The following is a 19,857-nucleotide window of genomic DNA, read 5'->3' as shown; positions in this document are numbered from 1 at the left end:
GCACGCACGCACGCATGCACACGTATACATATATGAATATATATATGTATAATAATATATAATTTTACATATTACACATATAATATATAAATCACAAATGATGCATAATATTATTAAATATTTGCTTTATACACACAAAAATATATTATATAAAAATTACATTTAAATAAAGCAATTAAAATTTTCTATATATATTTTTTTATATATTTATTTATACATGTATGTATGCATATAGTATATATATAATAGATAAAAAGTATAAAATCATTGATCCTTATATGACAAAAAAAATCTATAAAATAAATGTTATAATATATATTTACTCAATTTATTCTTTTTTCTTATCATATAATACATATACCACTATTATTATACATATATTACACATTTTCTATATGTTTGTTATAAATGTATATAGCAGCATTTGTATTTATTTTTATGATACTTATTTAACAGTTCCAAATAGAAATTGTCGTGATTCATTTAACAATTAAAATACATGAAGCTGAAATAAGGCAGGTCGTTGCCTGCGTCGTGAAATCAGGCTAGGGCGGTAAAGGTGAAAGGTCAAAGGCAACGGGCTAGCACAGATATCGACTCGGGTGAGATCGAGAAGCGACGAGGTAACCGGGTTACAGCTGGGGTGGCGGATAGGCACCCTCCAAAGCGGGTTGCCCTAGAATTCGACTTCGGCGTTTTCGCACGCACGCGCGTTGTTTAAGAACATATCCTCTCACCTTTGTATCGCTTGCGAGGTTGCCAAATAAGAATAATAAATACATAAAATTGCTATACAAACGCAAAGCGCGATTTATCATTGCTGGCGTAACATCCTTTTCCTAACACAATTAATAATTTCTTCTTTCTAGTTTATACGCGAGTAATATTTATATGTCTCTCTCTCTCTCTCTCTCTCTCTCTCTCTCTCTCTCTCTCTTTACAATTCAAATAAATATACAAAATTCCTTTATACGAATTCTGTTTTTCTTTTATATTATTTCTCGATAATTATAAGTATCATTGATCCCAGATCAACTGAGTTTTTTTTTATACAATAATCGAATCATGTTTCCTTTTCTTTTTTTTTTGCAAATACGACACTTCCGTGTGAATGCGGTGAAAGTGACAGGTCAGCTGCTGTTATGTTCGCACCCCCGCCTAGATTCAACCCTGCTCGAGGTCCCTACTGCGCGCGCGGCTGCCGATGATAGAAGGGATGAAGCGGAGGAAGAGAGAGAAAGAGGGGAAAATAGAGAAATTGAGAGAGAGAGAGAGAGAGAGAGAGAGAGAGAGAGAGAGAGAGAGAGAGAGAGAGAGAAAAGAAGAAAGAGGGTAAAGGCGCGTGCGGTGCGGCTGTCTGCGGCTGCTCGTCCGTTAGTCGGTAGTCGTGGGTGGTCGCACACACGCTCGAGGGTGACGGATGCGTCTACGTTCGCGAGGAGGGCGATGGAGGTTTCGTGCGCCTTGCTGGCGATCGAGTGAGACGCGCCATTCGTTGAAACGTGTCGCGTCGTCGTCGTTCGTGCATCAAATCGTTCGTGATAAAGAGTGACACGAACGCGGACAAGGGCAGCGCATGAAAGAAGAAAAACCCTCGCGAGAGCGCAACGGGGTGACAAAATGTCGATGTATCACTGTTTATCGTGAACGAGTCGAGGAAACGAGGCAGAAAGGCAGAGGGAGAGAGAGAGACAAACAGAGAAAGAGAGTAAATAAGGGGGTTGATCACGGTTGCAATACCTCTGTGTCTCTCTCTCGAATTGTTGGTACGCGCAGTCGTTTTTGATGTTGTTGGCTGGCTTGATGCCTGTTTCTTCTTTTTTGTTTGCTATATATATTTATTGCTGTTGCTGCCGCCGTTCGCTGCTGCAGCGGTCACTTGCGACCGAATTAAAAAAAGAGAAAAAGATGTACTCCAGCATAGCCTTTTTGTTGTCTCGTTGTTGTCGTCGTCTTCGTTGTCCTTAGATACCTCTAATATATTCATCCCTTAAAAAAAAAAAGAATTTTTCATTGTTGTCGTGAGAGAATGAGAGTTACATGATGTACCCGGGGGCCACCAGTCAGCCTGTAATTTTTTATTTATCTATAAGTAGATGATAACATTCTTTTCTTCTTCTTGGTGCCTCTTGCGTGTCGTGTTCGCCATGGTCCACTTTGGTACCGCAATCGTCCGAGGACCATCACGTCGAATATCTCCTTGTCTATATATATCTTCATGTACGCACATATCCATCGCCTATGCATGCCGCTTATTCGTTAGATACCAACGACTAACAAATCCAACTCACTCATCATGCATTTTTAACCGCCGCACTGTGGACAACTTTCTTGATGAACGATTCCGAATCTTCGGGTATAAGCAGCTGATTTCTAACGTGAATAATATTTCTGTTCTATTTCATCCAGATTAGCAACCACGCTATTTATGCAGCATATTGAAATTCAAGAAAGAGAAAAAGATAGAAGAAAATAAAAAGAGAGACAACTGTGTTAATTAATTATTTGCCACTTTCTACATCTTTGTAAAAGGGGGAGATAATTAATCGCATTGTGTCTCATCAGTTTGAATTATAATAGTATTAACTTAATTTTCCTCCTTTTTTTTTAAATTGTTAGAAATTTTATATTAAAATTGTTAGTAAAAATTAATTTATTTAAATTGTCAGTGCACAATCGAATTACAAATTATATTAGATTCATTAACTTGGAAAATTTTTTTAACAGATTTAATCTAAAACAGATTAAAATTAAAAATTTAGGCAATTATTAGTTTCTTAATAATTGCATTTATCAATATTGATAAGTTAATTAATTTAAACTGATAATATATATAATCGGTTTTTTGTTTAAATGATTTACTCTCTTCTAGAGATAAAAAATTATTTAATTATTTTTGGAAAATTAATAGACATTGCTGAGATCAGCTATAAAAGATCGCAGTAATCAATAAAAAGAAATTCGCACATTTTGCACGTGGCCTGCAATTTGTTTCACTATTCTTTTCTCATTGCTTCTTCTTCGCAATAAGCGCTTGCAGTATGTAATCACTAATCAAGCACTTTTGTAAATGTGTGTGTAAATATGCATAAAGTAGAAACTGCTTTTAATACCCTTTTGAATATGTATTGTAAATAATGGTGTAACGATAATTATAAATTTTCACAATCTTTGTAAATCGATTAAATTTAAATCCTAAATAAATCATACATTTTTTGCACAAATCAGTCAGTTCATGTTGTCTAAATTTATTTTAAGAGTGAACCAATGATGTATAGTTTAGCAAAATAAATTTAAGAAATAATTTTTTGAAAATTAGGAAATTAGATTATTTCGCAGGATTGTCATTTATTAATACAAGCTGACAATGAGTTTTAAAATATTTTAAATTAATTAAAAAATATTTTCGTATGTAACATAAATTTATATCTATGTATAAAAAAATCTTACGTAATTACAATTATTCTATCATGTACAACATATTTATTATTTCACTATTCTAATATATTATATTAAATAAAATTTATTTATAAACTGTGTTCCCAATTTCAAAAAAAATTATTTTTTAAATAAATATATATATGATTATGTAAGTAGAATTTTCTTGTGTTATGCTAGAATATAGATGTGACAATTAAATGTAAATTAAATGTAAAACATAACTTTACATTTGATATTCAGCGAACGCATAACCGAAATATTCTAAATAACACTTCGTACGAAAATAACATTAATTACTCTGCTAATTACTAATTAAATAATTAATAATTTTGTTATTAAGAAAACACAAATTTTAATCAGAATATTCGACAGATCAATTTTTAAATGACTATTGAAAAATTCAAAATTAAAAAACTGTGCGACATTGATATAAAAATGCGATTGTAATTGATTACAATATTCGTAATATATAATTCTTGAAGTTTTTACTTGCAATTTTTACAATTTTTTGCTTCCTTCTTCTTATTTAAAATCTGAAGTATTACTTTGCTTTAAGTACAAAAGAAAATACAAAATTAGTAACGATAATTAAAAAGAAGAATAGATCTACATATAGGTATTATATCGTTTATTTCGAGTTTTAGAAATTGATTAAAAATTGGTAAGTATATTTTCACCTTCCGGAATTAATTACGTATGTGGAAGATATGATACAACTTAAATCCACTTGCGTTGTACACGAGTTACTAATAGTTATAATAATGCGTTACGCGTTCGCCGATTAGTGATGATTTGATCCAACGCAAGGTGGATCGCTTTTAATCGTGCTTGCCGCGTAGTGATTTAGAGACGTAGACCGTAATGACGGGCGCCAAAGACGGGCGGAGCTCCGTCACGTTTCTTGCCTTTCCAGAGGGGCAAGGAAAAGAGTGAGAGAGAAAAGAAAAGGGAAAGGGAGTGATATTCTCTCGGGATAGAACGAAGGTGCGAGAGACAACATACACCATGGCAAGGACCGATCGTCAACCAATTATGCAACGTAATTCGTAACGGGAACGGGGGGCTGCCCCGAATACAGAGTCGCCTTGAGACGACAAACGAGGAAGCGACCCGGTAACCCGTGGAAAGATGTACGCCGCGGCGGGTGGTGCGAGTATCGCCAATCGAAGGAAGCAGAAGCGGCTGCAGCTCAACAAGCAGGTGCCGGTCAACGTCATTCCGCAAAGACTGAAGACCAATTTACCGCCTGGCGCGCGTCATCCGCAACACTATCAGCATCACCAGCATCAGCACCAGCACCAACACCAGCATCAGCATCACCATCAGTACCATCAGCACCACCACCATCATCACCATCACCCGACCAAGCTCGCCGCCCATCCGCATCAAGTCGCATCAGCACAGCAAGCCCCACGACCGCAAAACCAGGCACCGACGTCAACGTCGTCGTCGTCCGCTGCATTCCATCCGGCCATCGACGATCGACGCCGTCACAAGTCCCAGCAGATCGCCCCAGTCTCGCCTATCCAATTCCCAATCTCACCGCCCCCGCTCTCTCTCGAATCTTCGGCATCCGCCACCACCTTCCCGGCCAACAAGTCCAGCAACTTTCCCTTCCCGCCACCCTCGATCCTCGATCTCCGAGTCTCGCCTCCTACTTCGGAGCTACAGGTGGGTAACATCATCGGGTACTCTCTTCTCATAACCAGCCTCTTTCGGGCTCACGCTGTTCTTTAGCCGCTCTCTCTCTCTCTTTCTCTCTCTCTCTCTCTCTCTCTCTCTTTCTTTCTCTATATCTCGCTCAAGTCACCCTTACTATCTTTCACCTTCTTACATTCACGCGTACTTATTACAGAAATCATGCAAGGCGAGATCAATTTTGCGTCCTCCGCAATGTGCGCATTAGGCAGAGAAAACTATTGATTATTCAGTTCGCTCAGTTACAATTCTTACAAATAATAAAAAATGATATATGTGTGTATATAGAAATCATTATTAACAATATTCGTTTGCGTTATTTTTGCAGTACGTTTCCTCATTTTTTTCAAGTCTATAGAATCCGTTATTATATTATCAAAGTCAATAATAGGACGTTTCTTTATCGCCATAAATTTTGGGAGAATATTTATTTTAATTTTTCAACTCTTTAGTGTCTAAACACACAATTGACCGAAAATTCAATCACTTTACACCGTCGTTTCTGCCAAGTGCAATCATTGACAAATTAGATTAACGACAATTATCCGCTCACTTAATTCTTCTCTATCGCTTTAGCGCGACTCACCCTCACTCAATGCGTATATGCTCCCTCTGATTGCACCACATCTCTTTTGCCGGCACCTCGTACAACGTTATATAGTAAATAGCATCGATCGGCTGTCTGGTGGCGTATTACACGCGATAAACCCGTCGAGCAGCATAAGAGAGGCGACAGATTCTCCATGCCCGAATATCTCCCAAGCCCTCAAATTGGCTAAAGGCTCGTAATATAATTTCAGTATAGCGTGAAACATGCTTCCCACGATTATCATCGACGAGAACGAGCAGCGATCGATGCCGATGGCGGATAGCGCAACATTAGATCGGTATCGATCGCTGATGGAACTTTGAGGTGGACTGGTCTCTTCGCATCGTATTGGGGGAAAGAATAAGAAAAGAGAAAGAAAGAAAAAATACTGGGCAATCGGGGGCTGAGATCTCAATCGATAGTATACACAAATGAACGAGCGGGATGCAGGCTGCTCTATTAATTAGACGAGATAGACGAGATAGACAGCGATTACGGGGGGGTAAGATTGGTAGAGAATTACCTTCCAATTTTGCCACCAGACTCATTCCGCCGCTACCACGGTATCCCCCACGATCTTACGTATACGGGGTAAGTATTAAGAGTTCACGGCCGTTGAAAAAGCGATCTCGATCCCTTCGCGTAAACGCCGTAAATTAGGATCGCTGAATTCTTCTGAATCTAGAACCGAGCTCGTTATTAATAAGGCTCGACGTAAAAGTTTTACGAGATATCGCGTACGCGTATACTTCATTGATCGATATTCCTTCGGGCCGATTACGACGAAATCAGTCGGACAATCATAAAGCAAAGAACATATCAATCGCTTAGATAGATCATATATTCCTTCGCTATATCATCTACTGAAATAATTTAATACTCTGTTCATTCATGTAAAGCTCATGTCAACGTTCAAAGGAGCTACAAAGGGGGATGAAGGGTTTATATTGTGCCTATCTAGAACGCTGTGAATTTCTCACGGAATTTTATTGCAGAATATAAAGTAGTTACAAGATACAATAAATTAAAGGTGATCAATTAAAATAATGCACGACTCAATGCGATTACTTACATTTTAACGGAAGATCATGCGATTCATTGGCCTCAACAATTATTCGTAATGATATGTCTGAGAGTTACGTATTTCAGTGTGGCGGTCAGGGAGGACCTGGTGGCAAGGCGGCGTGGCAAGGATGCAGCAGACCTTCACCACTTCCCTTATCTCCCACGTCACCTGGATACAGAACAAAGCAATGCGAAGCACATCGACGATGGATGAAAAGAAACCGGGTAATTGTTTCGGATACTCGTATAATATTAAAGAAAAGCGAGAGATGAAAGGAGGATGTTAATAATATTGTTCACTTTCAGTAGAATGTGTTTTGCAATTATTAAAAGTTTTCTTCGCGTTGATTTGGATTACGCCTTTAAATCTATATAGGGGAAGAAACCTTGAAGTGTTAAAACCTTTAAGGAATAGAAATTTTAATGCTCTTACAATTAGAACTAAAAATTGTAAACATTTACACAAAAATATCATCAAGCTCGTCTCGATTAAATATGGTCTTCTTCATTCATTTATGTTGAACATTTCTCGATATTTTCACTTAAAACTTAAAAAATCCTGTCTCAGCGAAGGAATTAACTTCCAACAATTGCAAAATGAGTATTTCGCTAAACGTGGATATTTAAAGAAAATAAAAATAATATATGGAATCGTGTACTTCAGATAAGAGATGCCAGTTACTGCTACGGAAGCAGCGGCGAGGACGACGACGAAGATGACAGCAGTAACATTCATCAACGGGGCGAGGTCAGCGCGGCGGTCAACACCGTGCTCTATGTCGGTTTGGGGACCACCGCACTTGGTTTAGTTATCTCTTTCGTCGGCACCGGGGAGAAGGGTTTCCTGAGCCCGCAGCTAAGGCTGGTCGGCCCGTCGTTACTGTGCGCCGGTTTGCTGTGCTGTCTGTTCCGCGTGTTGTTGTGCCTCTGCCTATGCCACTGTGGTCAGTGTCGCTGGCGATTCTGTCCGGTCGCCTCGCATAAGAAGGCGAGGAAAGCGGATGCGGGACCGGGAACATTATCGACCGCCTCGCTATTGCCACCGTCGATGCGACAAGAACGGGAACGAGGACGTCCGGTCGCGCCCATAAGCCGCTCCGTGTCGCCAGCGACGAAGGGACACGAGCTCCTGCTCTCACCTGCCCAATTACCGGAGTAAAGGACAACGTGATTCGCACGCTCACGAACATTTTCTACGAATAAATTCTATATACTATACGCCGATTTACTGCCGGTTCACGCCCGATTGCTCGATCTTAGTTTCCGTTACGGCCTGAACCGCGAGATTTCGCAGCCTAAAGAGTAGCTTAAAATGCGTCTTAGAGCTTAAACTTAAACAATAGAAAAATAAAAGAATCGGCTATGTTTTCATCCTTGTTTTCGAAAAAGTAAAAGAAAACCACCAACTTTGTTCCAACCAGGTATCGTTCGCGAAAAGCCCCGATTTATTTGCGCTCACACACTCTTACAAGCTTCTTTACAAAGATTAAAGTTATTTTATTCTCTGATACTTTATCTGAATCGAATCTTATAATGCTCATCGATCTTAATGTTAAAACTTAAGATACTTTGCTAAGCTAGGCAAATACCGTTCTTCTTTTCCTCATAATTAGATCTGTACATGATCATCTGTATGCCCATGTTTCACAGATCACAGTATATCTCTGAACAAATACGATAAATACTTATATCAATATCACTTTAGCTCCTAATGATCAGGAAAGTTGAAACTGCATCTGCTCGTTTGACGAGTAACTGTAAATGACAGACGAGTCGGAAGTGCTCACACTGGACGCTGTCGCGGTAATAGCGAACAATTGATCCTCGTACATGTTCTGCGGCTCTGTTTTTCCATTGCCAGTGGTTGGTGTGTTAGGCGGGTTGTCACCTTTTGTTGCTTCGCGATATTTTTGCAGGTACACTTTCAGAGGCTCGACGTAATTATCAAAGCCGAGCGTAGTCATGGCAAACAGAATGTCTTCACCATTGATAGTTTTGCGCTTCTCCATGTGACACCTGTCGCTAGCTTCCGAAGTGATAAAGGAGATAAATTCTGACACGCACTCCTGAACACATTCACGCGCATCTTTGGCAATTTTTCCGGACTCTGGAATGGCTCTCTTCATGATCTTAGCAACATTCGCTATCGGCAAGAAGCGATCCTGCTCGCGAAGCAGCCCACCACCAGTGGAAACTCCAGGGCTCTGCAAAGGATCTCCTGTGCCATGATTTGAGTCGTCTGTGTTTTCGGGATCATCTGTTTAAAACAAAGCATTTATTAAGATTTATACATTGTCTTACTACCCAAAAGACTTGTAATCTGATCCGCGACGACTTATAAGGGAGTTACCATGTAAATATACTGTCTAAATACAAGTATAAATCTTTTCGTAAGTATTTAAAAGTTGATATATTCCTGTACCTTTGTATTTTAATAGTACAACCTACATAAAAGTTTAAGATAGCAGGTATGTGCTCTCTTTGCAAGTATTTGTTATGCTTCATGTCTTTAAGATAATTAATAGATAAAAATCATACATTAATAGTGAAAAATTTAGTGATAGACTTACTAGGGATAAATTCTGGATATATACAGATAAAACTACAAGGTCTATGTTTTATAGCTAAACTAATGTAAGATTTGACAAAAGTGAGAAGGGAGGAAAGTTCTAGTGCAATCTAGTATCTAGTGGAGTACAATGACAAATAAATCTAAAATCAAACTAAAGTGTAAATAATTTAGTTTTAAACATAAAAATTTAGTTTTAAACATAAAACGACATCGATTGAGATGCAGGAGGCGCAAACTGAAGCATAAACGCTGTAGTCCGAGGAAATAGTCACATACTTGCATTCCTCTTTTCCACTCAGCCCTATCTAACTTGATATAAACTTAATGATACAAAATACAAGGATCTAGATAACATTCAGTGAAACTCTCGAGCAACTCGACTACTTTGCTATTCTCGAAGTTGGCTCTTGGACTCTGGGGGGAAGGAACGCTAACCTACCTTCCATATCATCTGACTGTACTCCAATGTAGGACGCAGCAACGGTATTTCCACCCAGAAATGTCGATCCTAGAGGACCATCGTCGCCGCTTTCGCCGCTGTTTTCCATCTTCGGTATTATTTGCACGAAGCAGTGATGCGATTTCCAACCCGCAGTTGTGGAGGCTAACGTATCTCGTTGCCCAACAGTGCGCCGTGCGTGTCTGACGCCAACGATGATTCGCTGAAGGCGAAATGGAAAGACGGGAAAATGTTTATTCAGCAGTGAAAGGTTAATCACTGAATCTGTTTCAAGTTTAAGGATAATTTATTACAAACACAAATGAATATATGCTAACGTTCGAGAAGCGTCCCAATTAATCACTTTGACCAACTTTGGCAGTTTGGCCACGTCAAGATCGATTGCAGCCATTCGCGGAGAACGGTATTTGGAATTTTTTAACTGGACCAACCAATCAGAGAGGCCTGCAATATACTTGGCCAATTGGCGACAAACTGTAACCTTGCGGAAGCAGACTAGGGACTTTTCTTCCATAAATTGCCCAAGTTAGCCACTGTAAACGCGCGCCACGTTCAAATACTGTCGAACTATTCCTTACGATATGAAATTTTACTTTTCTTTTTTCGTTAGAATCGCCGATTGTGCAATTGGCTCATAGTAAAAGACATCAATATTAACGAATCATTGAGCGCTCATTGATCGGTTTTCTCTGCTGAGCAAAGATATAATCATTATACAGGAATTAAGAATCACTTATGCTATTTCATTACTTTCGTTTATATACTAATTTAACAAGTTAATATAAACGAAAGTATATATTAAAATCATTGTGTTGAACACTTCACCGATCATCATAAATGTAATTTGCTTACCCAAATTTAAATGAGCTTTTTGAAGTCAAAGTTTTGATTTGTTATTCAGGTAGTATTTTGTGTATTTATCACAATTTTTGGCATTATTGCAGATTTATCACAACCTGACAAAATAAACAATAAATTATCAATATTATATTGTACTTGCCACACAGTAAAATGCGACACGATAAATAATAAAAAAGTCACATAATTATAATATTCTTGATTACTAAAGAAACTTTTACTTGTACACCTTCATTGATTGATCTTAAATTTAGCGTGGGCACTGCATCAGATTTTTATCTTTTTCTTTGTGGCGGTAAACATCCTAAAAGGGGTCACATTCATACCAATTCATGCGGAGGAAGATTCTTTGTATGCTGCTGCATAAAAATGGATAAATGCATCCTACATGTATAAAATGTGTTATTTTTATTGTATGCAATGTATGTGTGTATTGATTTTGTACTTACTAATTTTAATATTGACATTTCTTTTCGTGGGCTTCTTTCTATTTAAAAATTGATCTTTTTTCTTTAAGGAAATAAAAAAAAAGATATATTTTCAAATTTTCAACTTTTCGATAATCATTTTTACAAGTTTTTATTTGATATACTCATTTTATCTCTAATGCACTATGGCTTCGCTAATCATGTCAATTTTTTTGTTCTATATTAAATATACAATATTAAAAATATGTAGATAATAGTATAATCAAAAAATTCTAATAATATAAATAATATCAAAATAACTCCATTAACTAAAAATAAAAATAGAAATTAATTTTTAAATTATTGAATTGTCACCTTCGGCTGTTCTAACAGGATAACATCGACGTTACCATTCTGGTGTTAAAATGTGAAACATATCGAAAAATAAACGACGTGTCTGTTAAGAATATTTCTTTATTTGATGAAAATAAGTTTTTATGATACAACAAAATATTAAATGCATTACTCCAGTTATCTTCTTCAAATTCAAAAGCCTTCCGATCTTACCAAGTTTTATAATTAAATATAACAGAAATAGACAAATAATTTTATAATTCTTTCGTTTCCTTACTTGTGCTGCTTTCGAATTGAGTTCTGTAGAAATTGCTTACAGCATCAATAATCAACTTGATCTGGACAGTCGCGATCTTTATTATATGCTGCAAATAATCCGTAGTCTGTCGGTGATAATTCTTTAACGGCAGCCCTGAAAATGTCTGCGCATTTTGCAGAAACATGTCTGTCTCTTGCTCATAACGCCATGAAAGCATCATTGCTATAATCAATACCGAGCTGATCATGAAAAAGCTCACAATCACGCACATGAAAGATCGGCATAATTCTGAACCTGGGTCATAAGCAGCATAAAACAATGCATGATATATAAACGATTTTTTATTTATAAATTAAAAAATTTTTAAGATCAATATTCATTTACCTGTCGATTTATCTGATTTACGCATAGACATATTATTAGATGATCCCGTTAATCTTACACTATCATTATTGTCTTGCAAGCATCCCTCGCTCTGTTTTGGAGAATCAGTTTTATTTCCATTCATCTTCTCTTTTTCGATATCCTTCTTTCTCTTTTTCTTCTTGTTCTCCTTTTTTGTACTTGGTACCTCCTTGTCTGCATTGATTGAAATATACAGCAACATGTCAGTAAATACTAGTTGAGATCCAGTTTCATAATTCACAGTTAGCTTTTAAAAACTCTTAAAAACAGAAACTAGGCCTAGTGTAATGTCAGTGTTATAATTTCATTTCATTTATGTCTATTTTTCTACTAATGTATAGTTGCTTGAAATCCCCTCAAATTTTTGAATTTAAAATAAGACAGATATATTTACGCATTAAAAAAAAAGAAAGTGAAAACGCCGAGTGCAAAAAATGCAAACAATGCGAACAGATTATTAACACATAGTTTAGATGTGTATTTTTACACATAGTAAAGATAGTAACCAGCCCTTAACAATGTAAATGTAAAATGGTGATATGTAACAGTAATATTGTATTGTAACATAAATATTGATGTTACTGTTAGTTACTACTATTTACTGGAATTATGCAACAAGTGATGCACACCTGTGATATTATTTAATCTACGTAATCTCTCTTCCTCAATGACAAGTTTAACGTTGGACAAATAAGTGACGATATTACGAGCACATGCCTGACACTCGCGCATATTACTGCATGGTCCCGCAACGCTGGCTACAGCCTCGGTCAAAGGATTTTCTTTCAAATCTAACCACTTTAAATTTTTTAATTCACTTAGGCTCAAAGGTAATCTGCTGATCTGTAAATTATGCAAATTAAGTATAGTTTTGTCTAAGAGTTTTGTCTAAGTATAAGGAGAGAGCAGTTTACCTTATTAGCATATAAATCCAAATGTTTTAATTGAGTCATCTCACCAAAATTTTCAGGAAGTTCGACCAACATATTTCTACTAAGATCTAATTTTACAATTTGTTTCAATGTAACAAAAGTGGCCTGTGAAAGATTTTATGTCCACAATAAAAAACACACAAATATTAAAAATTGCTATAAAATATTCAAATTATATAAATATCTTTCAATTATTATAAGTCCAATAAAACTTACCGGCAGCGAAACCAGAAGATTGGTTGATAAATTGACATTTGTGGCTTTCCTAAGAGATGCCTGAAATATAACATGATTTATAAGGAATATTTATACTTGTAAATTACTCCTATTCTATGACATTATACAATAATAATTATATTAATTATTTTATATTTAAATTGAATAGTGTTCGTACCTCAATTTATACTAGAAAAATTACATAAAAGGTTTGATGGAAGGTATTTCGGATCAAGATTACAATTAAGATTAACTTTATTATTACGGTTCAAATCAAATAAATATAATATCTATGAGTATTGTTTTGATTTTAGCTTGTTATTCAATCTGGAATATCTTCCATCCAACTTTATTTATTTACTGTGTATATCATAAAAGCAAGAAATTAATATAAATAATAAATTAATTAATAATAATAAAATAATAAATAAATAATGATTATCTTGTTTTTTAACATAAATAAATTTTTGAATTTAATACTATATACTACACAAAAGATATTTTAATATTCTATATACTATACTAAAATAATATATACAATAAGGTATTCCATAAAGTTAGTAGATTTCTATAAGCATTCCATTTAGTTTTGTAAAGAAAAAAACAAAATAAGGAGGACTTACAATTTCTCGCACAGGTACTTCTTCCAGGTCGCACAAGCTGAGGTCCAGGGTGTCATCTTTCAGCTTGTCCTTCACATCTTTTAGCTTCAGTTTGATGGTCATGTCTGTCGAATCTTGTATGATACGCGAACGCGGACCACTTCGTGCGTCTGCGACGTCAGATCGCGATTATCGAGCCCCGCGTACATGCCCCGTACACGTAAGCACAGGTACACGTATCCGGGAGCACGCTGGATATGTAACGATCACACATCAAATCGAAAGGTTCACGTCAGTGATGCGATTTCCAACTCGCTTGCAGCACTCGATGGTAGCGCCATCGGTCGGCGGCCTGGCACAACCGGTAGTATTTGTAGCAGGAGCGCGTCGACCAATATTAGCTGCGTTCGGTAATGCAAATCTGAGGCATCGGAGTGCTCTTATATTATAGCATATATATATATGTCACGTACACTGTAGAAAAAGAGCACTCCGACGCCTCAGATTTACATTGCCGAACGCAGCTATTGTCATTATTATATAAAAAATGATTAAAGCAATTTAAAAATGTTACTAAATTTAAAAAATAATTACGATGCTAAAAATTAATTATTTACGTTTCCCTCAATGTGTGTGTGAGAAACAGTATTTTTAAGCTATTAAGCACTGTGTTCGGGAAATATGACATGCTTATACATCCCAACGAGATGAACATCTAAAATCGACGCTTAAGTCAATATCTTTCAGATAACTTTCGAAGTTCTTTTTAAAATATCTTGCAATATTTGTATTAAAACAAGTTGGTTGGTTTGTATTAAATAAAATTACAAGAATAAGTTATTAAAAAGATATTTATTACATACATTTACTGTTCTTTAACTTCACGTAATCTACGTACAGCTGATCTTACTGAAGCAGCGGCTGTCGTAGAATATACCCACGCACCACCAGCAACAGTCCTTTTGCATCGTTTGCAGGACCAGATTCCTACGACACTACGCTTCATGGCCTCCTGTTAGAAAATAAAAATAGTATCATAACACAGTTGAAAGCCTCTCGAACAAACTGTATTAAATTATGAAATAATGTTTGTATAAAAGATTAAAAAGTAATAGAACATGTCTATGATAAAAAGAATATCAAAATCTTAATTTTAAAAAGAATACTAAATACATTTTGAGAATTTATCTTTCCAATTCATAGTATAAAGTACAATTACTTACCTTACCACAAAACGAGCAAGTATACTTGCTGTGTTGGGTAATTTCCATTTTCTTAACCATTTTCCTAAGAGAAGCACCGTAACGGGTGCCATATTTTCCGGTGATTCCTACCTTCTTTGTACGTTTCGCCTGTAAAAATTCAAGCAGTTTTAGGACCTCTGCATTTACAGGTAACTTCGATAATATTAAAGATCAGAAATAGTAGTATATATAGAAGTCTGTGGTCACCACAAATAGTTTGACAGTATTAAATTAAATTATCAAATCACAAAATTCAAATGCTACGATTCACCACTATGCACAAGCGAGACTGACTAGGACTTTTATTGTCTCTGAAGAAGGCTCAAAAATGAGTCGAAACATGTAAGCTTAATTTTTTAATAAATTTTTTGTAATAGATAAGATTTGCTTGATATATATCGGCGTTACGTGAAGTTATCTACGCTTGACTCCTAGTGCCCGAATAAGAAGAGTCGCGATCAAAACATAACCTTGTTATAAGATTAGAGTCCTCACAGATATGTAATATTAGCATTTTACGGTAAAATATATACATAAAAATTTTGTTGATAGCTATCATTCTTATTTGGTGATCAACATCACGTAGATTTCAGTAAGATTTGATATGGAATATTCGATAAAATATCTCACCATTTTTGACAAGTGGAGATCGCTCTTGTAAAGACCCGGAACTCCGGAAGGAATGAGGAAAGAAGTTCACGTGAGCGTCGAACGAACGTGGCTCATCTAACGGCTGACGGGCTGATAACCGCGCTGACTTGTCTGCATTTGACGTGATTCGACTCCGCGCTTCGTGTTTTGCGATCGAACGTTTTGACGGCTGGTAGTGCTGCTGCTGGTACCGACTATCGACAAGGATAAATTGCGTGTTTTGCGCGACGTGTCAACGAAGAAGGCGAGAAAAGGAGAGGGACAGAGGGAGGCTTTCTCTCCTCGTCGGTTAAGCCTTCTGTTAACTTATCAACTTTGTGAAACCTGGCTAAACTGCACTTGACCTATTTCCAACCTCGGTCTTTCGCGATCTCTACAGTTCTTTATTTTGATCGTTGAACAAAATCCTTTTGTAGGGCATTCTACATCTTTTTCTTGTCCTGGAAAGATCACTCGCTTATATAGTAAGAGCGAGTAAGAGGACTAGAGCTGCATCGATTGTATCGTGCGTATTAGTGTGCCTCTCAATGCCTCTCAATCTGATTTGAAGTGTACTAGACGAGAATGTTATGTATTGATTTTACGAACTCGTTACGAGAGGTGATAAATTTTGCAGATTACCACGGAAGCGGATGAATATTCAAGATTTATGAGACTGAGATCATAAACGTTCTTGCGACTAGAGATAGCAGCAAATTCCAATTTTTGAAAATAAAAAAAAGAGTACATTTTCTCTTTATATATATATATATATATATATTTATCTTAAAATGTCTACGCGATATATGAAAAAGGTTTACGGTGATATGACTCTGGAAACGGGTAACGACGACACGAGTGACATGGAAGCCTCAGTAACCAGCAACAAGTCCAAATCTTTTAATGTTTTCGATGTGGTATGTAGAAACTAAATGTTATCACATCATTTTATTCCCTCATGGATGAAGGTAACGTTAAAGTTGTGTCCACAGTTGATTTCTGACGAGGAAGATACTGGTGACTGGCAGGAAAATGAAGAATTGGTTACAAATGATGTAGATTACAATGACACAAAGCGTAGGAAGAAGAAGAAAAAACATAAGAAGTTGGAAAGTGAGAGACTCAGGAGCCAACAAGAGCACAATGCAGAATGTAACGAGAACATAGATGAGATTGAACAAAGTATAAAGGAGGTGAACAAATTGCTTGGGGAGCCACTGCCAGGTTGCAGTACTCAAGTTTTGCAAGCGCAATGGGTCGATAACATATCCAAGGAAAATATACTAATTGTACAACGTAAATACTTAAATCCATATAACGAATTAAAGAGGCTCTTTGGTAGTAAAACTGTAGAGTCTGGGCAAAGGTATAATTGTATCTTTATATATATCATTACATGTACTTATGTGATATACAGATAACGTTTGTAATTTTTAAGTTTTTGTTGAACAAAAAATACTTTGTTTCTTATAGCAAGAAAAATAAAGGTCGTCTTGGAAGGAAAACATGGTTGATTTGCCCACAAGACAGTCCTTTGATATCAACAACAAGATCTGGTTTATACATGTCTCTAGATCATTCTATAAAGACCACAAATGGTGTACATTACTTTGTATATGAACATAGTGCCTCATACAAAGAGGTACAGCTTAAATTCTTGCAAGCTGTTGAAAGTCTTAATCCAGAGAATATAGTCGTAAGTCAATAAGCAGCAACATTAGTGATATTAGACAATGCTTAGCATATCTGATATAGTATCTTTAATTGTTTTATCATATATTATTTGCTAGATAAAAATTGTTCACTTCAAAATCTATTTGATATATAAATGTTAATACAAGTTATTATATTTCAGAATTTAGCAAATGCCCATCCTTACCATATAGACTCTCTCCTGCAGGTATCTGAAATATGTAAACTAACTGATGATTTAGCATATGCAGCAGAGTTTATCAAACGGGCTCTATATTGCTTAGAATGTGCGTTTCATCCATCCTTCAATATAACAACTGCGAAATGTCGATTGGATTATAGGAAGCAACAGAATCGTGCATTTTTTATAACACTTTTCAAACATCTTGGATTTGTCGGTGGACGTGCTTGTTACAGGTAAATATGCACGAGTCAAAATAATATCGGTAAAAAATTGTAAGATTACATTCATATCAATGAAAATTTCAGAACAAGCTTGGAATTTTGTAAATTTCTTCTGTCATTGGATCCTGAGGGTGATCCATTAGCAGTGGTCCTGTTTATTGACTTTTATGCTTTAAAAGCCAAGGAATATAAATGGTTTTTAAAGTTTTGTGATCTGTGGGAGGACTCCAGAAATTTAACTCAATTACCAAACATTGCATATAGCCTGGCTTTGGCTCATTTTCGTCTGGGAAATAAAACTGATGCGTGTACTCTTCTGCAAAATGCTCTTATCATGTTTCCAGGTGTTTTGATGATCTTATTGGAGAAATGTAGCATACAAGCAGATTCGAAGGTATCATAGAAAAATTTAGAAAAAATTTGTCTTAAATATGACACTTTTTGAAATAATTGTTTCAGAGCAAAACAAATGTGTGTTCTGAAGAAATGCTACTTTATTATATAAATATTTAATTTTTTAGGTAATGTCTCATAAGTTCTTCAATTCTCAAGCACAAGCCAACACATCACCGGCTCTAGAGAAGCTACAAAAATTATATGTGGTGCGTAGCTTCCGTCTTTGGAAAGAGACAGATATTTTACAGTGGTTGGAAGAATGTGTGAATTCTGTGCTAAATCGAGTCGAGCTTAAAGATGATTATATCAAATATTGTCAAGTAAAACGCCACACACGCTATCGGGGAAAGCTGCCAAGGAACATTTTGAGACACATTATACTTTCAGATTTACAGGAAGTTATAGTTAACATCCAGGAGGTAGTTTTGTATTCTGCACATTGTATTAAAATGAAACAATATTAATACAACTTTATTAAAATTTGTATATTGCTATGCAGATCCAGGGTGACGCTCCAGTATTATCACATGATCCATTACCACCACTAGACAGCATTGATATTTATAAAAGGCCTATAGCGAATGATAGACCAAATGATAGTTCCAATTTCTTTTCTCTCTTTTTTTCTTCGCTTTTTAGGGATATCAATGGTGCGGCTGCTGCTTTAAATGATTTGAATTTACTGTAAGTACATATGCGAAAGTAAAAAAAAACAATATCATCACAAAAGATGGGAACATATAATATCTTATCTTGCAGTTTTTTATCCACTGACATATATATATATATATAATTAAACTACTTAAAATAAGTTATCAATTATGGTTATTATAAATTATAGATCATAGACGATTAAAAATATAAGATAATATAACTGTAATTATTTAATTATGCAACGAAAGCGCTAAGGTTAAACTCATGTCATTTAAACTTTCATTACTTAGTTGTGCATTCATACATTACTTATGACATTTTGTTTGTAATTATTGTTTGTTTAGTGAGGGAAATGAAGAACCACAATAATAATTTTCTCTAATTGTGCGGAACTTGGCAAGAACCAGAGAAGAAATCTATGCAGATTATGCAGTTTTAAACAATAGTACATATAATAATTAAATAAGAGAAGATAATCCCCCCCCCTCAGAACTGTTTGATGTATAAGAAATTTTATGTATAAAATTGAAGTTTTGTTAGAATTTTTGCTGTATGTAAAATTGCTTTCACATGTAGTGTTGCATTCTTATATGCATCACTATATTAAATAACAAATAATTATATTGTAACATTATTATAAATCTATTATATACGCATTTTTTAGTCTTGTGTAAATATGATAAATATATCTATACTGCAGTAAATAAAATACATAGTAAATTCTATGCACTTCATACACAGTGTATACAAGTATATGTCATACATCATCATGAACGATGATTGATTAAAATTGATTAAGAACAAGAATAAATGTACATTAATTTTCATAATCTTCATAATCTAATCATAGATTTAAATTATGTACTTAAACATATCGATATGATTCTGTGTAAAAAGAAGTATAAAATATGAAGTGTACCAACAAGTCGGAATCTTCGAATTATTTTTAATTGCATTTAGCACCATATTAGAAAAACG

General features: G+C 35.6%; 5 protein-coding genes across 5 annotated transcripts; 2 read left to right on the top strand and 3 right to left on the bottom strand.

Moving 5' to 3' along the window:
• Nucleotides 1-1,399: 1,399 nt before the first annotated feature.
• Nucleotides 1,400-8,150, top strand: LOC108779897 (uncharacterized). The gene is made up of 4 exons (XM_018547438.1): nucleotides 1,400-1,766; nucleotides 4,355-5,112; nucleotides 6,878-7,018; nucleotides 7,458-8,150. The coding sequence occupies exons 2-4, from the start codon at nucleotides 4,570-4,572 to the stop codon at nucleotides 7,950-7,952; spliced, it is 1,179 nt and encodes a 392-aa protein (XP_018402940.1). The 5' UTR covers nucleotides 1,400-1,766; nucleotides 4,355-4,569; the 3' UTR covers nucleotides 7,953-8,150.
• Nucleotides 8,151-8,215: 65 nt separating this feature from the next.
• Nucleotides 8,216-10,148, bottom strand: Nf-YB (nuclear factor Y-box B). Its single transcript, XM_018547452.1, has 2 exons — nucleotides 9,805-10,148; nucleotides 8,216-9,050 (listed from the first exon to the last, which is right to left on the bottom strand). Exons 1-2 carry the CDS (start codon nucleotides 9,911-9,913, stop codon nucleotides 8,509-8,511), a joined length of 651 nt encoding a protein of 216 aa, XP_018402954.1. The 5' UTR covers nucleotides 9,914-10,148; the 3' UTR covers nucleotides 8,216-8,508.
• Nucleotides 10,149-11,616: 1,468 nt separating this feature from the next.
• Nucleotides 11,617-14,157, bottom strand: LOC108779855 (leucine-rich repeat-containing protein 59). The gene is made up of 6 exons (XM_018547375.1): nucleotides 13,880-14,157; nucleotides 13,257-13,316; nucleotides 13,023-13,145; nucleotides 12,738-12,951; nucleotides 12,088-12,282; nucleotides 11,617-11,997 (listed from the first exon to the last, which is right to left on the bottom strand). The coding sequence occupies exons 1-6, from the start codon at nucleotides 13,979-13,981 to the stop codon at nucleotides 11,699-11,701; spliced, it is 993 nt and encodes a 330-aa protein (XP_018402877.1). The 5' UTR covers nucleotides 13,982-14,157; the 3' UTR covers nucleotides 11,617-11,698.
• Nucleotides 14,158-14,698: 541 nt separating this feature from the next.
• Nucleotides 14,699-15,896, bottom strand: LOC108779781 (60S ribosomal protein L37a). The gene is made up of 3 exons (XM_018547289.1): nucleotides 15,733-15,896; nucleotides 15,082-15,210; nucleotides 14,699-14,870 (listed from the first exon to the last, which is right to left on the bottom strand). The coding sequence occupies exons 1-3, from the start codon at nucleotides 15,733-15,735 to the stop codon at nucleotides 14,724-14,726; spliced, it is 279 nt and encodes a 92-aa protein (XP_018402791.1). The 5' UTR covers nucleotides 15,736-15,896; the 3' UTR covers nucleotides 14,699-14,723.
• A 279-nt stretch (nucleotides 15,897-16,175) lies between these two features.
• On the top strand, nucleotides 16,176-19,452 carry Nulp1 (Nuclear localized protein 1). The gene is made up of 9 exons (XM_018547278.1): nucleotides 16,176-16,258; nucleotides 16,370-16,649; nucleotides 16,725-17,098; nucleotides 17,206-17,428; nucleotides 17,588-17,841; nucleotides 17,914-18,223; nucleotides 18,351-18,644; nucleotides 18,725-18,909; nucleotides 19,224-19,452. The coding sequence occupies exons 2-9, from the start codon at nucleotides 16,524-16,526 to the stop codon at nucleotides 19,246-19,248; spliced, it is 1,791 nt and encodes a 596-aa protein (XP_018402780.1). The 5' UTR covers nucleotides 16,176-16,258; nucleotides 16,370-16,523; the 3' UTR covers nucleotides 19,249-19,452.
• Nucleotides 19,453-19,857: the final 405 nt, after the last annotated feature.

Source organism: Cyphomyrmex costatus, unplaced genomic scaffold, assembly GCF_001594065.2.
Source record: "Cyphomyrmex costatus isolate MS0001 unplaced genomic scaffold, Ccosl1.0 scaffold1211, whole genome shotgun sequence".
Classification (NCBI taxonomy): domain Eukaryota; kingdom Metazoa; phylum Arthropoda; class Insecta; order Hymenoptera; family Formicidae; genus Cyphomyrmex; species Cyphomyrmex costatus.
Note: the sequence above shows the minus strand (reverse complement) of the source record. Positions and strands in the feature narration are given on the sequence as shown.